This window comes from Topomyia yanbarensis, chromosome 1 (genome assembly GCF_030247195.1).
Source record: "Topomyia yanbarensis strain Yona2022 chromosome 1, ASM3024719v1, whole genome shotgun sequence".
NCBI classification, from domain to species: domain Eukaryota; kingdom Metazoa; phylum Arthropoda; class Insecta; order Diptera; family Culicidae; genus Topomyia; species Topomyia yanbarensis.
This window is the reverse complement of record NC_080670.1, coordinates 213648777-213666461: the sequence shown is the minus strand read 5'-3', so window position 1 is coordinate 213666461 and position 17685 is coordinate 213648777. Positions and strand designations below refer to the sequence as shown.

Sequence of the window (17685 nt, the reverse complement as noted above, 5' to 3'; positions counted from 1 at the left end):
TGAATTTATTGGGTGAAAATTTTGATATGAATCCTTGATCACGGAAACACATAAGCAAGGCTTTGTTTCACCGCAGCCAGTCAAGAACTCGTACCCCTCATTTGAAATAGATTTTTTCGAATTTCGTAATCACGTATGTAAGCTTCTTTAATCAATGTTTATGTTAATTAACTCAAACCGTAGCGATGTTTAAAATGATCGTGCATCCCCATGTCCTGACGTGGGAGTTAGTCTTCTAGAACTCTAGACGCGGTGCGGGTAGCTACTCTACTATTAATGTCTTTAACCTTAATTAAAGTTAAAGCCGTAATAAATAGACAAACAAAGACTTTAAGATCCCCAAAAGCACACCTCGATCCACACGAATAATTTTTACATCGTGAAAATAATACCTACGTCGGAAGGAATTATTTATTATATTATTGATAGAACCAAACTTCGATTGGATACTTCTTCAATTTCACTGTCCAGCAGAGTTGAAATTCTAGTGAGAGCTAGTTCGATGAATTAGCCTTCCAACCCTAGTAACAATTGTGGTTTTATGATAGTTTTATAGCCACTGATAAAATTTAGATTGCACTTGTAGTGTGCTGTAAAACTTCAATTGTTACTCGGGAATGATACGATTATTGCCTGGAGGATCAATTTAAATGGTCAACTTCTTTGTAGATATTTTAACTGATGGGAGAACGCTATTAAAAAACTTCTAAGAGGAACAGAAATGTTGAAAGCTGCTTGAATATAGAGATAATTTTGTCAGTTTTATCTCTAATTGAAATATAGATACATCCATGAAGTACAGAAATTTCCTGCCCATTTACAAGTTTTCCAAGGAAATGAGCTGTAAAAGTATAACAGTTCTCCAGATTCTACATTTGCCAACTCATCAAAGTACTCTTTTCGTGGAAGCTTGGGGGGAGGAAATGATTTTCTTCACAAAACTTTTAAATCAGGTTTTTTACGCGGTTATCCGTACCGCTTGAAACCGCCTAAAACTACTTGGAAGATTTTTGGAAAAATGGAAAAGACGGACCCTGAAGACTAATTATGTTGTATTTTTCTGGTAGAGTAGTGTGACTTATGCTCACAATTTCAGGATCTCAGTCACGGTTTCCGTAATTTTTATTCATGTTATCGTGATGTTTTAGTCACAGGTAGAGTGATTTGTGTTCGTGATTTCAGTATCTTAGTCACGATTTTTGATATTTTAGGCATACCTGGTGTCTTTCATGTTCATGATTTCAGGACCTTAGTCACGATATTCGCAATTTAAATTCACGTTTTCGTGATATTTTATTCTTAAGCTCACTTTCAAATTTGACACGTGGAGTAATGTGACTTATGTTCGTGTTTAATTACTATCAGATTTTTTATTCGGACAAGTTTGTGAACTACACAACGAACACGATTTCTGGCTCCCCCCTCAGCGCACCTATCGTTTTCTGTCCGGACATCACATTGAACCTTTTCAAATGAATAACGATGTTCGAGGTCCTAATAATTTTCTTATCTGCTGCTCGCATCTCTTTCGAGCCGCTAGAAGCTGTGCATAACTATGTGATATTTCACGAAAAACCCATTTTGTGAAAAAGTTCACTTGAAAATTTCACGACCATGTGCAGAGTTGCATGCAATTGAGAATAATTACGGATGTCTTTCAAATATCACAAGCACAAGACCGTGAATCATTTACTACGAATCATGAACCGGTTCATGAATCCATTTTATGATCTTGTGAATTATTTCACGGGCACGCATGGTCAGGTTACTTATATGCTAGTAATACTAGCAATCACGAATCAGTTCACGTTTCCATGAGTAGAATTTCATGATTTTGTGCTATTTCACAAGCTCGAATGATAAGTCATGACTATTATACTAGGAAGCATGAACTAGTTCACGAATACATGAAAATTATTCCATGATTTTGTAAACTATTTCATGAGCATGGATGTGACTAATTCGCTAGAAATCATGAACCAGCTCACGTATACATGAACAAGATTTTGTGATTTTATTACCTATTTCAATATATTAGGAGCCATGAACCAGTTCACTATGATTGAAAGGATGCAAGACAAATATTCCGGGTTTCGTGAAACAGTTCACGAAAGAAAATAATTTTGCTTCGCAACCACGAAAACCAGACCATGTTCCAGATGTAACAAATGATGAATCACGGTTACGTCACATAGTCGGACTCTGAACATTGTTCCAAAAGCTATAGATGAAATCACGATTCGTCTACTTAACGGAAGGTAGACGGAAGGATCAGACTCTTCCATAGGTGTCGTGGAGTTGCTGTTTATATAAGGGTATAAGGTCTAGGATTCGCTCCAAGCAAGCGATGCGACATGTAAAGCATGGTTTATTTAGGTAGTAGTTTAGTTGATTATCGAGTACACGATTACTCGGGAAACAAACAAAAAATGTGTAGTTTTTGGTTCTTTTTAAACTCTGGGTGGCCGGCTACCGGGAGTATCCTATTTTTTACTGTTATTGTTGTTTATCAGTATGCGATCGGGCTGTCTTAACAGCCTATTTCTGCAATCTATGTGCATTAACTGTACACCTATCGTCTCTCCGTTGCACTTGACAGTGTCCTGAGTACTTTATGGTCACACCTATGACCGTGCACCCGGCTTCCCATGAACGTTTTGGCGGCTCAGAGGCTATCCGTCCATGTTGCTCAGAGATACATTGCTCCTCCTTTGCATTGAATTCGCTTCTGTCTCTTCTTAATCTCCTATTTGTCTCCTAGATCCGAAGGGCACCAATCGACTATTAATGGATACGGTAAACATACTACAGTGAAGACCTGACTTTATCTACCCCCGAGTTTATCAGCTTTTTGACCCGATTTTATCTGCTTCTTATAAAAATTGATAGTGACTCGAACAGACCACACCGACAAATAAATAATCATAATAACAAGTCCAGAATAATTGACTATCTCGTAGGTGCCAGTCTTGCACTCTTTTCCTGGACTAGCCTCATACCCACGGTCATACGAGTCGGCAACTAGTAGGATCCACATGTCCCCCACCCAAGCGAATTGATCAACTTGCAAGTAGGAGCATATATCTACCAACCGGCCAAGAAGACTTCCGAACCAACGAGAATGGACCATGCCAGTCGAAGGCCATAGGCCCAGCGCCATCTCGTACAGTTTCCGAAATTAGAATTTTGTTAGTGCTACCTACAGATTTCAATTCAAAGTGTCTCATTTCCTCTTGTTAAACTCGCTTCCTGCTGCTCATCTCTTCCGGAATTTCGACGCCGTTGGTCGACCGTCTCATATAAGAGATCTATTTTATCGAATCTTCAATTTCTGTTGGAACTCGAATACCAGACGCTCAAGGAGTTCCACTGGCTTGAATATCAACTGCCTGAAGCGAAAAAGACATTATTTATCACATTAAAAATATACCCCTATCCTATAATCAACTAAGGCGGTCCGCCGATTCTAATGCAGAAACGCTAATGATGTGACCATCAAGAATGCGTCAGAGAACTCTAATTGACCCCCTTCGATACCAGTTTGGCCTTATCAAGCCGTAACGCGGGTGGCGGCCTGAAAACTGTCGATGTTGCTCCAAATGTATGTGGTATCCAAGACTGACTTGGATAGTTCCATCGAGCCTAGTTTTAATACCTTACATAACTAGACTCACTGTTCTCCATTCACCCACTACCGAGAGTATTGTATGTTTTCTAAACAAAAGCAATTTGTTCTGTATCGGAGGTAATAACGACATAGATGTTGCCTCATGTTGCAAGATAATACAGCTTTGCCAACCGATTTTGGGAATCATTTTTTTCGATGTAGAAATTCCGTTATTACTCGCTCTACACCATCATTATAAATTACGATTGTTACTGGCAATACTAGCGATAGTGGAAAACGCGGAAAAAAGCCTGAGTGTAGTTCCCTCAATGAGCCCAGTAGAACCGCACTTTTCAGTTGACAGTTTGACAATCAAACTTAGATAATGCTGGCGCGAAGTATTTCTACAAAAACAAAAATCGCTTAGTGTGCCTTAGTCTTCTTCTCGATGTTTGTACGTGCTTCTCTAAAACAGAAAACAGGCATCATTCTCGATTGATATGAAATGCAATTGCTTACAGTTCATTATGTTCATTGATTTATTTTTTTACATTTTAAGGTTCAAGTTACCTTTTTTGAGCATGTGTTAGATTTGAACGCTGGGTAATATGGGTAGGAAAAATTATTTTCAGCTTTGCCACCAGATTATCCATTTAAACCTTTTCAAAACTCTAAAAGAAGAATATCAGCCGATTTATTAGATCACAACGATTCAAATCATACAAAATAGCTGCTGGAAAAGACTATCGGTTTCGCTAAATGGTGCTTTTGAAAAAGTGGCTTTGATTTTTTGTCACACTACCACACCATGCTGGGGTACGCAACACAACTGCGCAATGAAAAAATCACAGCCACTTTTTCAAAAGCACCATTCAGCTAAGCCGATGGTTTTTCCAGCAGGTATTTTGCATGAATTGAATCGTGATGATCTAATTAATCGACTGATGTTCTTCTTTTAGAGTTTTGAAAAGGTTTAAATGGATAATCTGGCGGCAAAGCTGAACACAATTTTTCTTACGCACACTACCAAGCCTTGAGGTAACTTGAGCCTTAAAATTGTCGTACATCCTTATGCCGTGCCGTGGAAGTGAGTCTTTTAGAATTATTATTATCTCCACCGAGCAAGAGTATCCTCACACGCACTAGCAGTCTTCCCAAATGAACATCGAACACCATGTTCGCCCTAGTTCTGTGCTCTGCTCATCCTACACCATCATTTCGTGTGCAAACTCGAACGCGCTAATGCGTACCAAAACACGAGCACATGTTCGTCTGCACAACCGAACCCCATGTACGTACGCGGTGTTCGTACACCCAGGTTCTTGGTACTAGTTTTCTCTTTCTCTCACCCAGCATCGCTAGCATTGACTCATTCTGTTTTGTGTGCGCCTTTCCTATGTAAGCACACGGTGTACGTACACGGTGTTTAAACATAAGTTTGCACATCGTTCGCTTGGGTTCGGTGTTCGATGCGAACCTGTACACAAAGGCAAAGCACGTTTGAGGTTGAACGCGTGCACGAAATATTGTACATGGGTGCAAACTTGTCGATGTTCATGGGAAGACTGCGCACTAGTAAGCAATGTGCAAAGGTCAAACGGCAACAATTATTTTCGGTTTTCTTTTTTTTTCTTTTAATGTTCATATTTGTAAATGGCCTTTTAGGTCTAAGCCATAATGAATAAGTAAGCAATAAACATTTTTTTTTGCATTATTTATAGAACCAAATTTCGATTTGATACTTCTGCAATTCCTCTGTCAAACAGAGTTGAAATTCGTGAGCTAGTTCGATCAAGTACCCATCCACTGATACGATCATTGCAAAGAAGACCCATTTAAGCGGCCAACTTCTTCAAAAATATTTTCACTGAAGGGAGAACACTTTCGAAAAAATTTAAGAGTAACAGAAATGTTTAAAGCTGTGTGAATATAAAAATAATTTCGTCAGTTTAAGACTTCAACCCAGTCTCTGATTGAAATTTAGGGACATCCGTGAAGTACTGGAATTTCCCTGGCTATTTGTAAGTTCTCCAAGAAAACGAGTTGTAAAAGTCTAATAGTTCTCCTATTTTACATTTGGTGGTGATTCATCAAGGGATCTTTGGCTCTTTTCGTGAAAGTTTAGGGAAGGAAATGATATTGCTCCACGAACTTGTAGGCCAGGTGCAGTCGGTTTTTTAGGCGGCTATACGTACCGCTTAAAAAACCGCGCAATTCGAAAATCCGTATAAAATTTTGAATGCAAAATATTCGGATTTGATTACGGGGCATTTCGCAATTTACGCGATTTCTGCAAAATTATTTTGAGGCCTCTTGAGACTAATTATGGCCAACATTTCATCAATAAGTATCTTCGGAATTATGTCTTAACGAGTTGTTGTTCGAGGACGATCTTTAACACCATTTTGAAATCCAAGATGGCGAATCCCGGTTTGGGTATTTTCACTATAAATCAATCGAAATGGGTATTTATGAAATGGTCTTGAAGGGTGGATGTTGGAAGTCGACGTTTGACGCCATTTGGAAATCCAAGATGGCGACTTCCGATGAAGTAGTTTCGGAATGGTTTTGTAGGGACTAGAGGTCGATGTTTGACGCCATGTGTTTTACGCGGGGACTACGAAACGCGTCAACAAAATGCGTTTACTCGAAAATTTGCGCCTTCAAGCTACTAACATCAATATGGGATTTTTTTTATATGATTGGTAATAGAAGTCGTGAATTGGAACATTAAATTTGTCATTATTAAGCTATGATATTTCTGGACTATTATAGGAAGTTCGTTAATATTCGCATTACGCCATTATTATAAACTATTTTGCCACTTATTAATGAAGTCGTCTTGGTTTTAAAAATGGCGCTAAACATTAACCTACCCACTGGTCAAAACCATTCCGAAAATACCCATATTGTTGAGGTGCGGGCCATGAGGAGTCTTCAAAATCCTTCTACCATTTTTCCGAAAATATATGGTAAGTCTTTTGTATTCAAAAGGACCTATATTAAAAAAATCGAGTTTATTAGAAAATTCGTGTAGAAAAAACCTTGTAAAACCTGTGTGTAATTCCTTCAGGGATCTCTGCAAAGCCGAGCTTTTCATTTGACCATCAAACGTAAGTATTAGTCGTTGTTGGCACAAAGTTCTCTTCGGTATTTCTAAAAAAATTGCTTGGGGCACCTCAGTCTTCTTCTCGAAGCTTGTATGTGCATGACAAAAAATACGGGTGCTTCCCAAAGTAGTAACACTTTCCAGTATTCTTCTCACAAGATCCACCCACATAATGTAAAGGATTTTCGAAACAGCCAAACTGCTTTTCATATGTCAAACGCTCGCCGTCGATTTCAACTTTTTGCGCGGGGACATAGACGCGATACGCAAAAGATTTGGCGCAACTCTGAATGAGCTTATATCGATCACGACCGTATAATGTTAAGCATGAGTCTGTGATATCTTCAGAATGCTAAGCGATTTAGCTCTTGTGCGGTTGAAGATCACAAACGATTCGACTAACATCGATTGGCACTACTTCAAACGGGGCATCAGTATAATGGATTCCAATAGTCATCGCCTTTGTCTAGCTTAGTATCTCCAATAATATTTTTTTTTCTTTTCCCTCTAACCAAAAACAGGAAATGACCGAGTACAAGCTGAAGTGCAAAAACGAGCAGCAGGGCGGCACGGCGCTGAACCTCGGCGGACTGCAGCAGACCGGCCTCCAGAATCTGCCCCAGCACGTACAGCAGGCAGCGGCCGCTCAGCTGCAGGCTCAGGTGCAGCAGCAGTTGGCTGCGCAGGCGGCTGCTGCAGCCGCGGCAGCCCACCACGCCAACGACGACGATGACGATGTCGACGGGGACGAGGACGATGACGAGTAAAATCAAGCTTTCGATTTGTATTATAAATATTTTCTTACGATGATATTAAGCAACCGGCAACAGCAGCAACAACAGCAACAACAACAACAGCAGCAGCAGCAACATCAACAACAATCAGGAGTAGGAGGAGGAGGACAGTCAGCTCTACTAGCCAGTTTGATAAACCATCGACAGCAACAGAAAAAGAAGCCACAGAATAAGGACGATGGCGATGTTGAGCAGGACAAGTCCAACTCACCTTCGGCTGCTGCGACATAATCAACAATACATACACAAACACAGATTGGACGAACAGATAATTCGGGAAGCCTCCGGTAAATGATAGGATCTACTCTCGTCCCGTCATTCGCCGTACGCCGACGGCTTGAGGATTCTTAGATGCTGTTCTGTTCCAAAACGCAATAATCCTTCCATTAAACGGACACATCATTTCAATGGTTGTGTCTGAGCGAGTTAAATTTGTGGAATAGTTACAGAGCAGCTCAAATTGGTAATATTTGAGAACGAACATCGCGATTCGTTCCGGTCGTTACCAAATTGGAGGCTCTTGTTGTTGTCTTCTGAAAAAGAAACGCTAGCAAACACACTTTTTCAACAGAAAAATTCAATCATCAATACACAGACGTAATTTCCAATCGAATAATCAAAATGAATGGGAATGGCTTGTGGCAGCAAGCGTTCGAATTATACAGAAGAAAACTAATTCAGAAAATTCAGAAATAAGTGAAACATTAGTTCACTTAAACAAACTAACAAACAAACAAGCACACACCGACAGAAAAGTTAAGGAAATATTTCTCAATACAAAATGGGAAAGGTTGATAATGTAAGCAAAAGATAGAGAGAGTGAAGAGAAAGAGAGTTAAGTAAACCTACAGCAACTACTAAACACATACACACACACACACACAGTTTTGAGACGATATTAAGTCGTCCAGTACTGCGTCGATGGGAGTACAAGCGAATCAGAACAATAGGAACCGAGGATGGCGCGATCGCGTGTGTGGGCTTATTTGTATTATATACTAAGCGAAGAGAACAAACACTAAGCTGATTTATTATTTTCATGAACTCTTATACAATGTCATCCCCCAACCCACACACAGACAGAAACATTTTCACATCCGACATCCTATTTGTTGCTTATTTTAAGAAGGAAGGAACCATAAACATTTAAATACGCAGAGAATTATAAATTGTAAACATTCGATATTTGCTGTTGATATCAACAAATTAAAACAATTAGTTTTTGTTTTTCTTCGACGACAAGAGACGATCCCCCCGACTATAGTTTGGATCGATCGTAGCAAGCTATGCGGAAAATCATTCAGCTGTCAAATCTTTTCACATCGCTTGCATCAGTTCCATGTGTTTTTTTTTTTTCAATCACTACTAGTGAAGTGCGTAAATCAGAGTTTTAAAAACTGTTTGATCAGCTATTTCCATGACAAATTCGGTAAGTTTGTTCCGGTGATTTTCACCAACAAATCGGGTCAAAAATTTGACATGCCCTACAGACATTTTTTCTCATCCGAATCGGATCCTACCTGGACACCTTCCAGGAAGCCACGTGGCTTACACGAACGTGAAAAAAAAACTTCAATTAGTACAACCAACAATCTAATCTTAGTGGTATTATTGGCGATCGCTTTTTTCTTTGCGTTTTTTTTCTGTTATATCCAATAGGTCAACCTTCTTTGTTATATCTTTATTGGGAAACGAGCGAGCGGGTTGTTTGAGTGCGAATGCTGACCGCGTGTGCGTAGAGTAAGTAACCGGTTGAACAGAGAGAGAAAACAAAAGTAATGTACTAGATTAGCGCCCAGAGATTAGTTCATTAGTTGCGAAACTGACGAAACTGCGTCTTCGATCGATCGTTGAAAAAAACAAACAGGATCATCCATTACAAGAAAGGGAGGAAGGAAATCGCAGTTGAAGGTGATTTTTTTCCAAGAAAAAAAAAAAAAGATAAATAATTATTAGTTTTCCGAGACGAGAAATCTCTTAAAATATATTTTCTGACGATTTATTTTTTCTCACTCATAGAAATTCCTTTATTTTTATTAATGATTACTGATTAAAAGTAACCTTAAGTTTGATCTACTAGAATGCATGCTTAATAAGTGTTAGATTTTGGGCAAGAATCAGGCAGTGGGCGAGTGGAGAATTTGCGTCCCCTGCATGTGTGATGTGTGCCCGAGAAAATGAATTACCTACAAAAAATAAGAAATTATTTAGCAGTAAGAGTGCAAGTGAGAGACTTTTTGATGAACTAAAAACGAAAGAGATAAAACAGCGCTTGAATTAAAAAAAAAAAGCACGGAGTATGAGAACTGTGGGAGTTAAGAAAGAGGAGAAAAACGCATTGAATAAGATACAAGTTTGATCGTAAGTTAGCTAACACGGACACACTTATCTCTCAATGTAAATATTAAACGGAAAAAAGTGAACAAGAAAATCATAAGAAAAAATCTAGACAAGAAACCTACCACATAGAAAACCGCTCTCCGACCCACTCCGATAGATGCGGGGTGCACATGCGGGGGTCATCTTATTTGGATATAGAAATCAGAGTTTGATCGGAAGTGAAAAAGAAAAAAAAGTGAACAAAAATATACTTATAAATAAAGGAAAACACGCATTATAAACAAATTATTACAAACAAAAAAAAAAACAAGTAAAAAGGTAAATAATTAACAAGTAAGTTTTAGTGAAAATAAACAGCCAGATAAATTAAAACAAAAGTAACAGAGCGACGGCGAGAGATGAAGGAAATAATAGTGAAACTCTTGAACTCTTGCACTCTAGACAGAAACCAGCAACAACAACAACAACAAACAGAACACGAAATCACGTTGATACAAACAAGTATTTGAAAGCAGAGAACCACACACATAAAACACACACACACACACACTCAGAGAGATGAGAACACATGCATGCAACCAACCGGCAATCGGAGAAAACCGGTCCCAAAAAGACGCCACACATGGTAGCGACGTTCCTCCCTGGCCTTTACCCGGGGTGCACGCGAGGAACGGCGTGACTGCAGAAATCCAGTAATAAGCAAACAAATATTTAGTGATCGGTAGAGAAGTGAAGCAAATAAAAGATTTACATTAAAGGAGAATACAAAAAAAGAATGGAAAAAAATACAAACGAAAGAGGAAAATTGACAAACAGCAGAGAATACACAACAAAAAAACAAGACAAAAAGTTACGCTCATATTCAACACACACACAGTCACACATACACAGAGAAAGACACGGACGTTCGACCGAAAGAAAAAAACGGAACTAATCATACACAACACATACACAAAGGAAAACAGAAGACATTAAGGAAACCGCATCTCGATCCCCCTTCTTTTGTATATGTAATACTGTACGTACGTTAAACACATGTAATTTTACTGAAGACAAAATAAAATGAAATTAATTGAAAAAAAAAACTAATTCACGGGGTTTCTTTTCGAGTGGGTGATACTATCGCAGCCGGGTGAAGGCGTGTTACTTAACCATGTTTTGGATTTACAGCACCGTATATGACGTTCGAACAAGTCAATCTATCAATGATGTTCACATTTTTTAATATCAAGTGTTTGTAGTTCTCAAATATCCAATGACCGTGGATAAAGACAGAGTAACAGAGATGAGGATGAAGACGCTTGCGAAGCAAGGTTCTTATGCGGGTCGGCACCACACCGAGTTGTTAATATAACTTTTGTTTTTCGTAGGATCCGAGTTGGTTGACCCTCCAGCTCGCTCCAAACTATCGGTGATGATGGCTGCTAAGAAGAATTGGAGAATTTTGGCGTAGCAATGTTTTTTGTTTTCTCGCAAAGAATTTTTTTTCACGAGTAAGGTGAAAATAACGCAATCGAAGTCGGTCGGAAGCAAAATTCTTAATCGGAAGTCTTATTCGGAAAAGAAGCAGCGATGAAGGAATAAAGGACGCAACGCGTACATCTGTGCAAAGGTAAAAACTTTTCAAACTGGAGCTACCGGATGGAAGCGCATACCTTGAAGAGCTGGGATTCGTGCACTGTAATCGGAAGAGCCTGGTGGAAAAGGAGTATTTTGTCGATTTGGCAGAAGCTACCTCAAAAATCAAAGAGGAGAAGGAAATACTAAATGAAAATTAGTCTTGATTAACAAAATCGCTGACGCGCGCCTCGATTTCATGAAAGGGAAAGATATATGGACTACGTAGGAGCATCTATTTGAAAAGAAATGGGTTGCTGGACTCTTCTATTTGCTCAAGCAAATGGCGATGCTAAAAGACGACGAAACTCGTTCACTGGAAAAGTACATAATAACGTTTGAAACGAATATTCGAGATTTAGGGTCCGCTGGAGTAAAATCGATGAAAAAGTGATCATTTTCAACTTGCTACAATCGATGCCTAAGACACACGATCAGTTGACCGCTTTTGTCGGTAGAAGCGGGAAATTCGTCTACCGTGTCATGCATGTCACAAGAGAGCCACAAGGAGAAGGCCAACATTGCTGACGTTGAACATGATGTGACAGTCTCCAATGATAACTATTCTCTTCCGATCTATGGCGATCGCTAGCATTCCATACTGCTTATCGCTTACATTAAAAGAGACAAAGTTCATCGATTGTTCATGAGATACGTTGTTTCGTAATTACCGCCGGTTCCACCCAGGAGCGTCCTGTCCTGTCATCGTGACGCATTCTGTGCCGGCCGGATACAGCCGAGCTCCCATGTACAAGATTCTGGCGAACCTGATGTAGATAAGTAAGAGCATCAATGTCAATGACGGTCCTCTTTTCTTCACAACTTGCGGTCAACGGGGAGAAGTAAGGCACCAAACGTTCATTAAGAAACACCACCCGAAAGACCTGTTCTGACTGGATCTGGACTCGGCACATTTTGTGAAGCGAAACATTCGAACAATTTCATAGTGAAACACGAAAATAAACTGATCAATAAGGCAACGAAGAGATGAAGAATATGCAAACATCTTTCTTTTCGACAGCTACTTCGGGTAAACGAGAAGTTCATAATAATCCAATGCTCTTGGTGTTTGACATGGGTGACGATGAGGCAGAAAAATCTTGTCCAACCCGTATACATTAAAAATGACGCCGTCCAGCTGCCAGGACAAAATAATTACACTCGTACTAAGGATCCCAATCACCTGCTCAAACTACTCAGCCAACATTCCAGTCCGGATGAGCCCTCAATTTTCTTCAACGCAGAATTAAACGAAAGCTCCCTCCAGCATTAACCCTACCACTCGCTAACGATCCACTACTACAAATTTGCCAAACAACAATCATACATGAACGCCACATTGACGGCATGAAACTGGCCCTGAACAAAAACCAAGATCCCTTTTTTGTATAACGGTAGCAAAACTAAAACCATCCATCCGTGACGGCCTAATCCGTATACCCTCATATAACTTCATCAAACACTGTTTACCAGCTAGAGGACAGCTAAATCGATTTCCGTGTACGCAGCTCATCTTGGTTCGATTCCCAACCCCCGCACATAGGGTTAGAGATTTTTCCAAAAGAGATTTCTCTAACCCGAAAAGAGACGAATGGCCCTAAGATTAAAACCTCTATAATCAAAATGAAAAAACGACGCTTTCAATCTATACTTCCCACGGCTCCAACAAGGATCGCAGATAAGTGCCACTACCATTGACCTACTAATAACTAACTCGCCGCAGTCAATCATCACAGCAAAAGCAACGAATCAGGCAACCGTAAACCCATCGTATAACAGTTAGAGATTTTCGTTCAACAGACACTATTCGACTTCAAGCCCACTTCCAAACACGCAACTTCGACAATATGCTAACAACTACTAGTGCCACACTTCAAAGCAGAACTCACCGCGGAACTCCAGATGGATCATGGATCGGCACGTATCTGACAAGGTAATCACGGTGAAGGACAGACAAACGCCCTGGATATCAGCGGAAATCGAACAAGCAATCCATTATTTCGTGTAATCACAACCGGAAAAGAGGCGATGCACAGTGGTGTGATTACATTCGGAAACCTGACAAAGCTACGTCTCTGATTTCGGCAGTGAAAAAACGGTACGGCGAACGTTTATTTCTCAGTTGATCTACCAGCTAAAAATCTATGGACAAATCTACGACGCGAAGGAATCTGCAAAAGCAAAACTGGTGTTCCATCCCGATCTGATGGAACCCGAACAACTTAATCGATTCTTTTGTGAAGGGTATCGGCAACTGCAGAACGCCGGGTTAGCAGGCACTATAGCCACACATTGAAGTAACCTGCGTCCACCACATGGAGATCGATTTAATTTTCAACATACCAATGCTGCAGTAGTTTCAAAAAAAAAAAAATAGCGCTAATCCAGACCAACGTATCCGGAGCAGATGGCATTCCAATTTCATTTATAAAACTCCTATATCCGTTTATCCTGCCAGTATTTGTGAACTCATACAACGCAATAGTCGACACCAAAGTATAGCTGGGAGTCTGGAAAAGAATAGTTTCCCCAGTTCCGAAAACATCAAATCCAAGCCAACCAATAGATTTTCGACCACTTTTAGTGCTTCCAACGGTCTCCAAAGTTCTCAAAAATATTCTTTTGGACCAAGTTATCGAACACGTTGGCCATTCTGACCCCCGCAGCTTTTAGCAAAGAACCAGTCAGGCTACAGGAAACATTACAGCACCACAACAGCTTTAGCCAAAGTTGGCCATGACATATATAAGGGCTATGACAAAGGGCAGTGCACCGTCCTAGTAACTCGTAGATTTCTCGCTCGAGTTTAAATGTGTGAAGCATGCGAAGCTCAAAAACAAACTTCATGACGAGTTCCTATTCGCAACAGGAGCATGTGAACTGATTTCATCAGTCGACGGAGTCAATTTACCAAGCTTGCCAATACGGCGTCAACCGATCTCTCGCTCACCGATGTCTATACATCAACAACCTACCTACCCCTGAATACCAGCTCTATGTAACCGGTCCAATATATGACGGGGACAGACTAATAACACAAGTAATAGATGACTTGCAGTTCATTGAAGCCTGGGCAATGGATACCGTTCTGTTTCCTTATCCAAAAAAAAAAAGAAAACAGGCGATTATTTTCTGTGAGGAAGGCACGGTTCAACGAAACGTTACGGTGAAGTTATGTGTAAGCCAGGAACGCACGCTTGTTGCTAGGCACCCGTTCACTTGTTTACATTGTGAAAAAATGGAATTCGAAGTGAAAATTCAAACGCACAAATGAGAATTTTCGGGCACTTGATTTCGGTCATCTGCACAGTGGCAGAAAATTTGAAGTTTTGTTACTAAACGATTAAAGTTTAGCGGGTGTTTTTTTCAGTGGTATGTGATTAAAGTGCATTTGAAAAAGTGCAATGGAAATGAGAAGAAAAATAAGTGAAGAGAGGTGATATTTTCGCACAAAATAAGAGCTACAGATGGCATTCCGCCAAAAGCTCGGGTTGATTGTATAGGAAAATGTTTCCTTAAGTAGCAGTTTCGTGGCACACCGGGAAGGTTAGTCTGTTGAAAAACGTATTTTTATATTTTCTCATGTCAGATACATGGTTGGGCATGTTGTGGCTCGCTTGTAAAATGTCTTTAACATCATTTTCAGCCGAAAAAGTTGTCAAGCTTGGTTTACTTATGGACAAGAATCTACGACGGTCAGATCATGTTAACAGTGTCACAGCAAAGGTTTTGGAACGCTGCACACTTTCCGGAAATTTACTACAGTATTATCTACTACCACACGGATGAGACTCGTCCAAGCAGTACTGATTCCATTTTTCACTTATTGTGACGTCGTCTACCACCACCCTAGCCTATCTACTGTGTATAAGGAACAGCTAAACACATTTGCTTCAAGGCCGCGGTAAGGTTCGTCTTCAGCATTCGTCGACGAGTTTTAACTGCAGCTGTACGAAACAGGGTCCTTGGTCACGAGCTTGAAACAAATTACCAGAACCGAATCATCAGCTTCATGCGACTAGGGGTACATGGGAACTCTGCCTGAGTATCTTCAACAATACCTGCAAGCGGGACCACTGGAACGGGCTCGTAACTTCACCATTCCTCGTCACATCAAAACCGGCCCTCTTGCATGGAATAGACAGCCCGAGGGGCAAGCACTAGGCTGGTTTGAGTGCGTCGTATTGAAAATACCAGCGTATTTTGAATATAATTAAAGTAAATAATGAAAGTATTTAAAAATTCTGCTGTTGTACTTAATAAGGTATTAAATGTAATTAATATCGATGTGTACGTATTGTCTATCTTGGGATAATCTAGCATTTCGTCGAGTTCTTGCTATATGGGATACACACGAGTGCGATCAAAACAAAAATAAACGTCAAAACGTTTTCTCACTCGCACTGATGCAAACTAGATGGGCGCGTAACTCAACGCACGGCCCGGTGGTGCATGGCAGAAAAGTTGCAATGTGGATTTAAGAAAAGATTATCAGTACTTAAAGTATTTAAAGTTCATGTTAATGGTAATTAAAATATTTTGCGTATTTAAAGTACGAAGGTGCTGTACTTAAAATCGTTTCAGCAATTCAAGTACAATGAATTTGACACGTAGTTTTTGGAATCTTCGCGGTACCTAATGTACTTTATAGTACTTAATGATTAGATGTTGGAAAAGGTCAATTTACCATGTTACGTAATGGAAGAAAATCATGATAGTAATAACTTTAGGTGAGGTGGCACATTTCTTGATAGCAAGTGGAAGATCTACGAAACGAAAGATACGATGCTCTCCTTTTGAAGGATCAAATTTACAGTGGATAGTGGATCACAGAGGTTTGTGCGACATGACAAGAAATATTTTTGTCATCGGCGAAAAACAGTTTCCCTCCACGCATTTGAACAAAGACCGCATGATTCATGAGCAATGTGAATAGTAACGGAACTAGTGTACTACCTTGAGGAACTCCGGAATTATTAGAAAAGGGCTCAGACACGTTGTCACCAATTTGCACGACGACCTCGCTGTGTAACAAGGTAGGAACGAAGCTAGTGGCAGAATCTCGTGGTACAAGTCCACCTGGAGTTTCTTGGATATTGTTTCTTTGCAAAACGATGTGAAGCTAACTAAATTCATTTCAACCGATCGACCAGGGAAGAATTCGTGCTGAAAAGTGCTTTTGTAATGTTTGCTAGGCAAATACAGCACCTCATTGATAAGCGATTCGAAGATTTTTGACTCGACTCTTAGCGAAGTGTTTCCCTGGTAGTTCTCGATGCTGTTTTTTCACTTTTCTTGTGTACCAGAAACAACTGAACACTTAAAATCATCTGGAAATTTTTGCTGCCGAAGCGACACATTGAAAAGGTGCCTCAGTGGGATCGCTAAAATATCGGAACATTTTTTCAGAACAACTAAAGGCATAACACTTGGTTCAGGAGTATAAGACGATTTCGTTTTCCGTATTGCAGAGATAACCGATTGTTCTGTAGTGGTGAAAACATCCATATACATCGCACCAACGGGAAAATCACGGGCTGCGTTTTCGAGCTCGATGGCAGATGGCGCATCAGTCATGGAGACACTCGAAAAGTAGCTGGCATATAGGGAGCATTTTGCCGCCGTCGTAGTCGTTACCTCGTCATTGCAGACCGTCCTAGACGGAATACCCGTTTTCTTCCTCTTCGTATTGGCAAAAGAGATCGACCACAGCATCTACATCCATTTGATCAAGTAGTACACTGCAGTCGATCAGCAGTGCTACTAAATGAGTTCTGGGAAAATTACGATGATTCACAACTAAAGCTTCTAAAGCGAGACGATAGTTATCCAAAGGATCGATCAAACTGGAAGCTTCACTCACAGAGCACTCAGGCAACGCATTCTCACGGACGAAGACAAAGTCAAGAAAACGAGATTGATGGTTGGAAATCGTGCTTACTTGATTTAGTCCGAGAAAAGCCATTCCGTCCAGAAGTAACAGCAGCCAAGTACAAGTCTTCGATTTTCGTCCTCATCCCTCTGACATTCTGGTAGTACAACCGCAAACCGTCAGCGCCATGCGTTAAGTGGCCGACATATTGCAAGGACGTGATGTACTCGATGGCATGCTAGAAATCAGAAGGATTTCAGGGAGCGGATCGTCATTTAAAGCAAAATACTCGGGAGTTCGGAACGACCATGCCGAAATTATGCTTCTTTGTAGCGGGGGCATGTAG

The 17685-nt window shown here is 40.2% G+C and overlaps 1 protein-coding gene across 9 annotated transcripts in view; it reads left to right on the top strand.

Annotated features, from left to right (window-relative positions):
* LOC131691934 (high mobility group protein DSP1) overlaps positions 1 to 10939 on the top strand; it is a 74143-nt gene extending 63204 nt beyond the window's left edge. For all 9 annotated transcript variants that reach the window (XM_058978708.1, XM_058978756.1, XM_058978699.1 and 6 more), the window contains exon 6: positions 7238 to 10939. In XM_058978708.1, the coding sequence (XP_058834691.1) occupies positions 7238 to 7483 (246 nt within the window). In that variant the 3' untranslated portion in view covers positions 7484 to 10939. The remainder of the gene's footprint in view (positions 1 to 7237) is intronic.
* The last annotated feature ends 6746 nt before the right edge of the window (positions 10940 to 17685 follow it).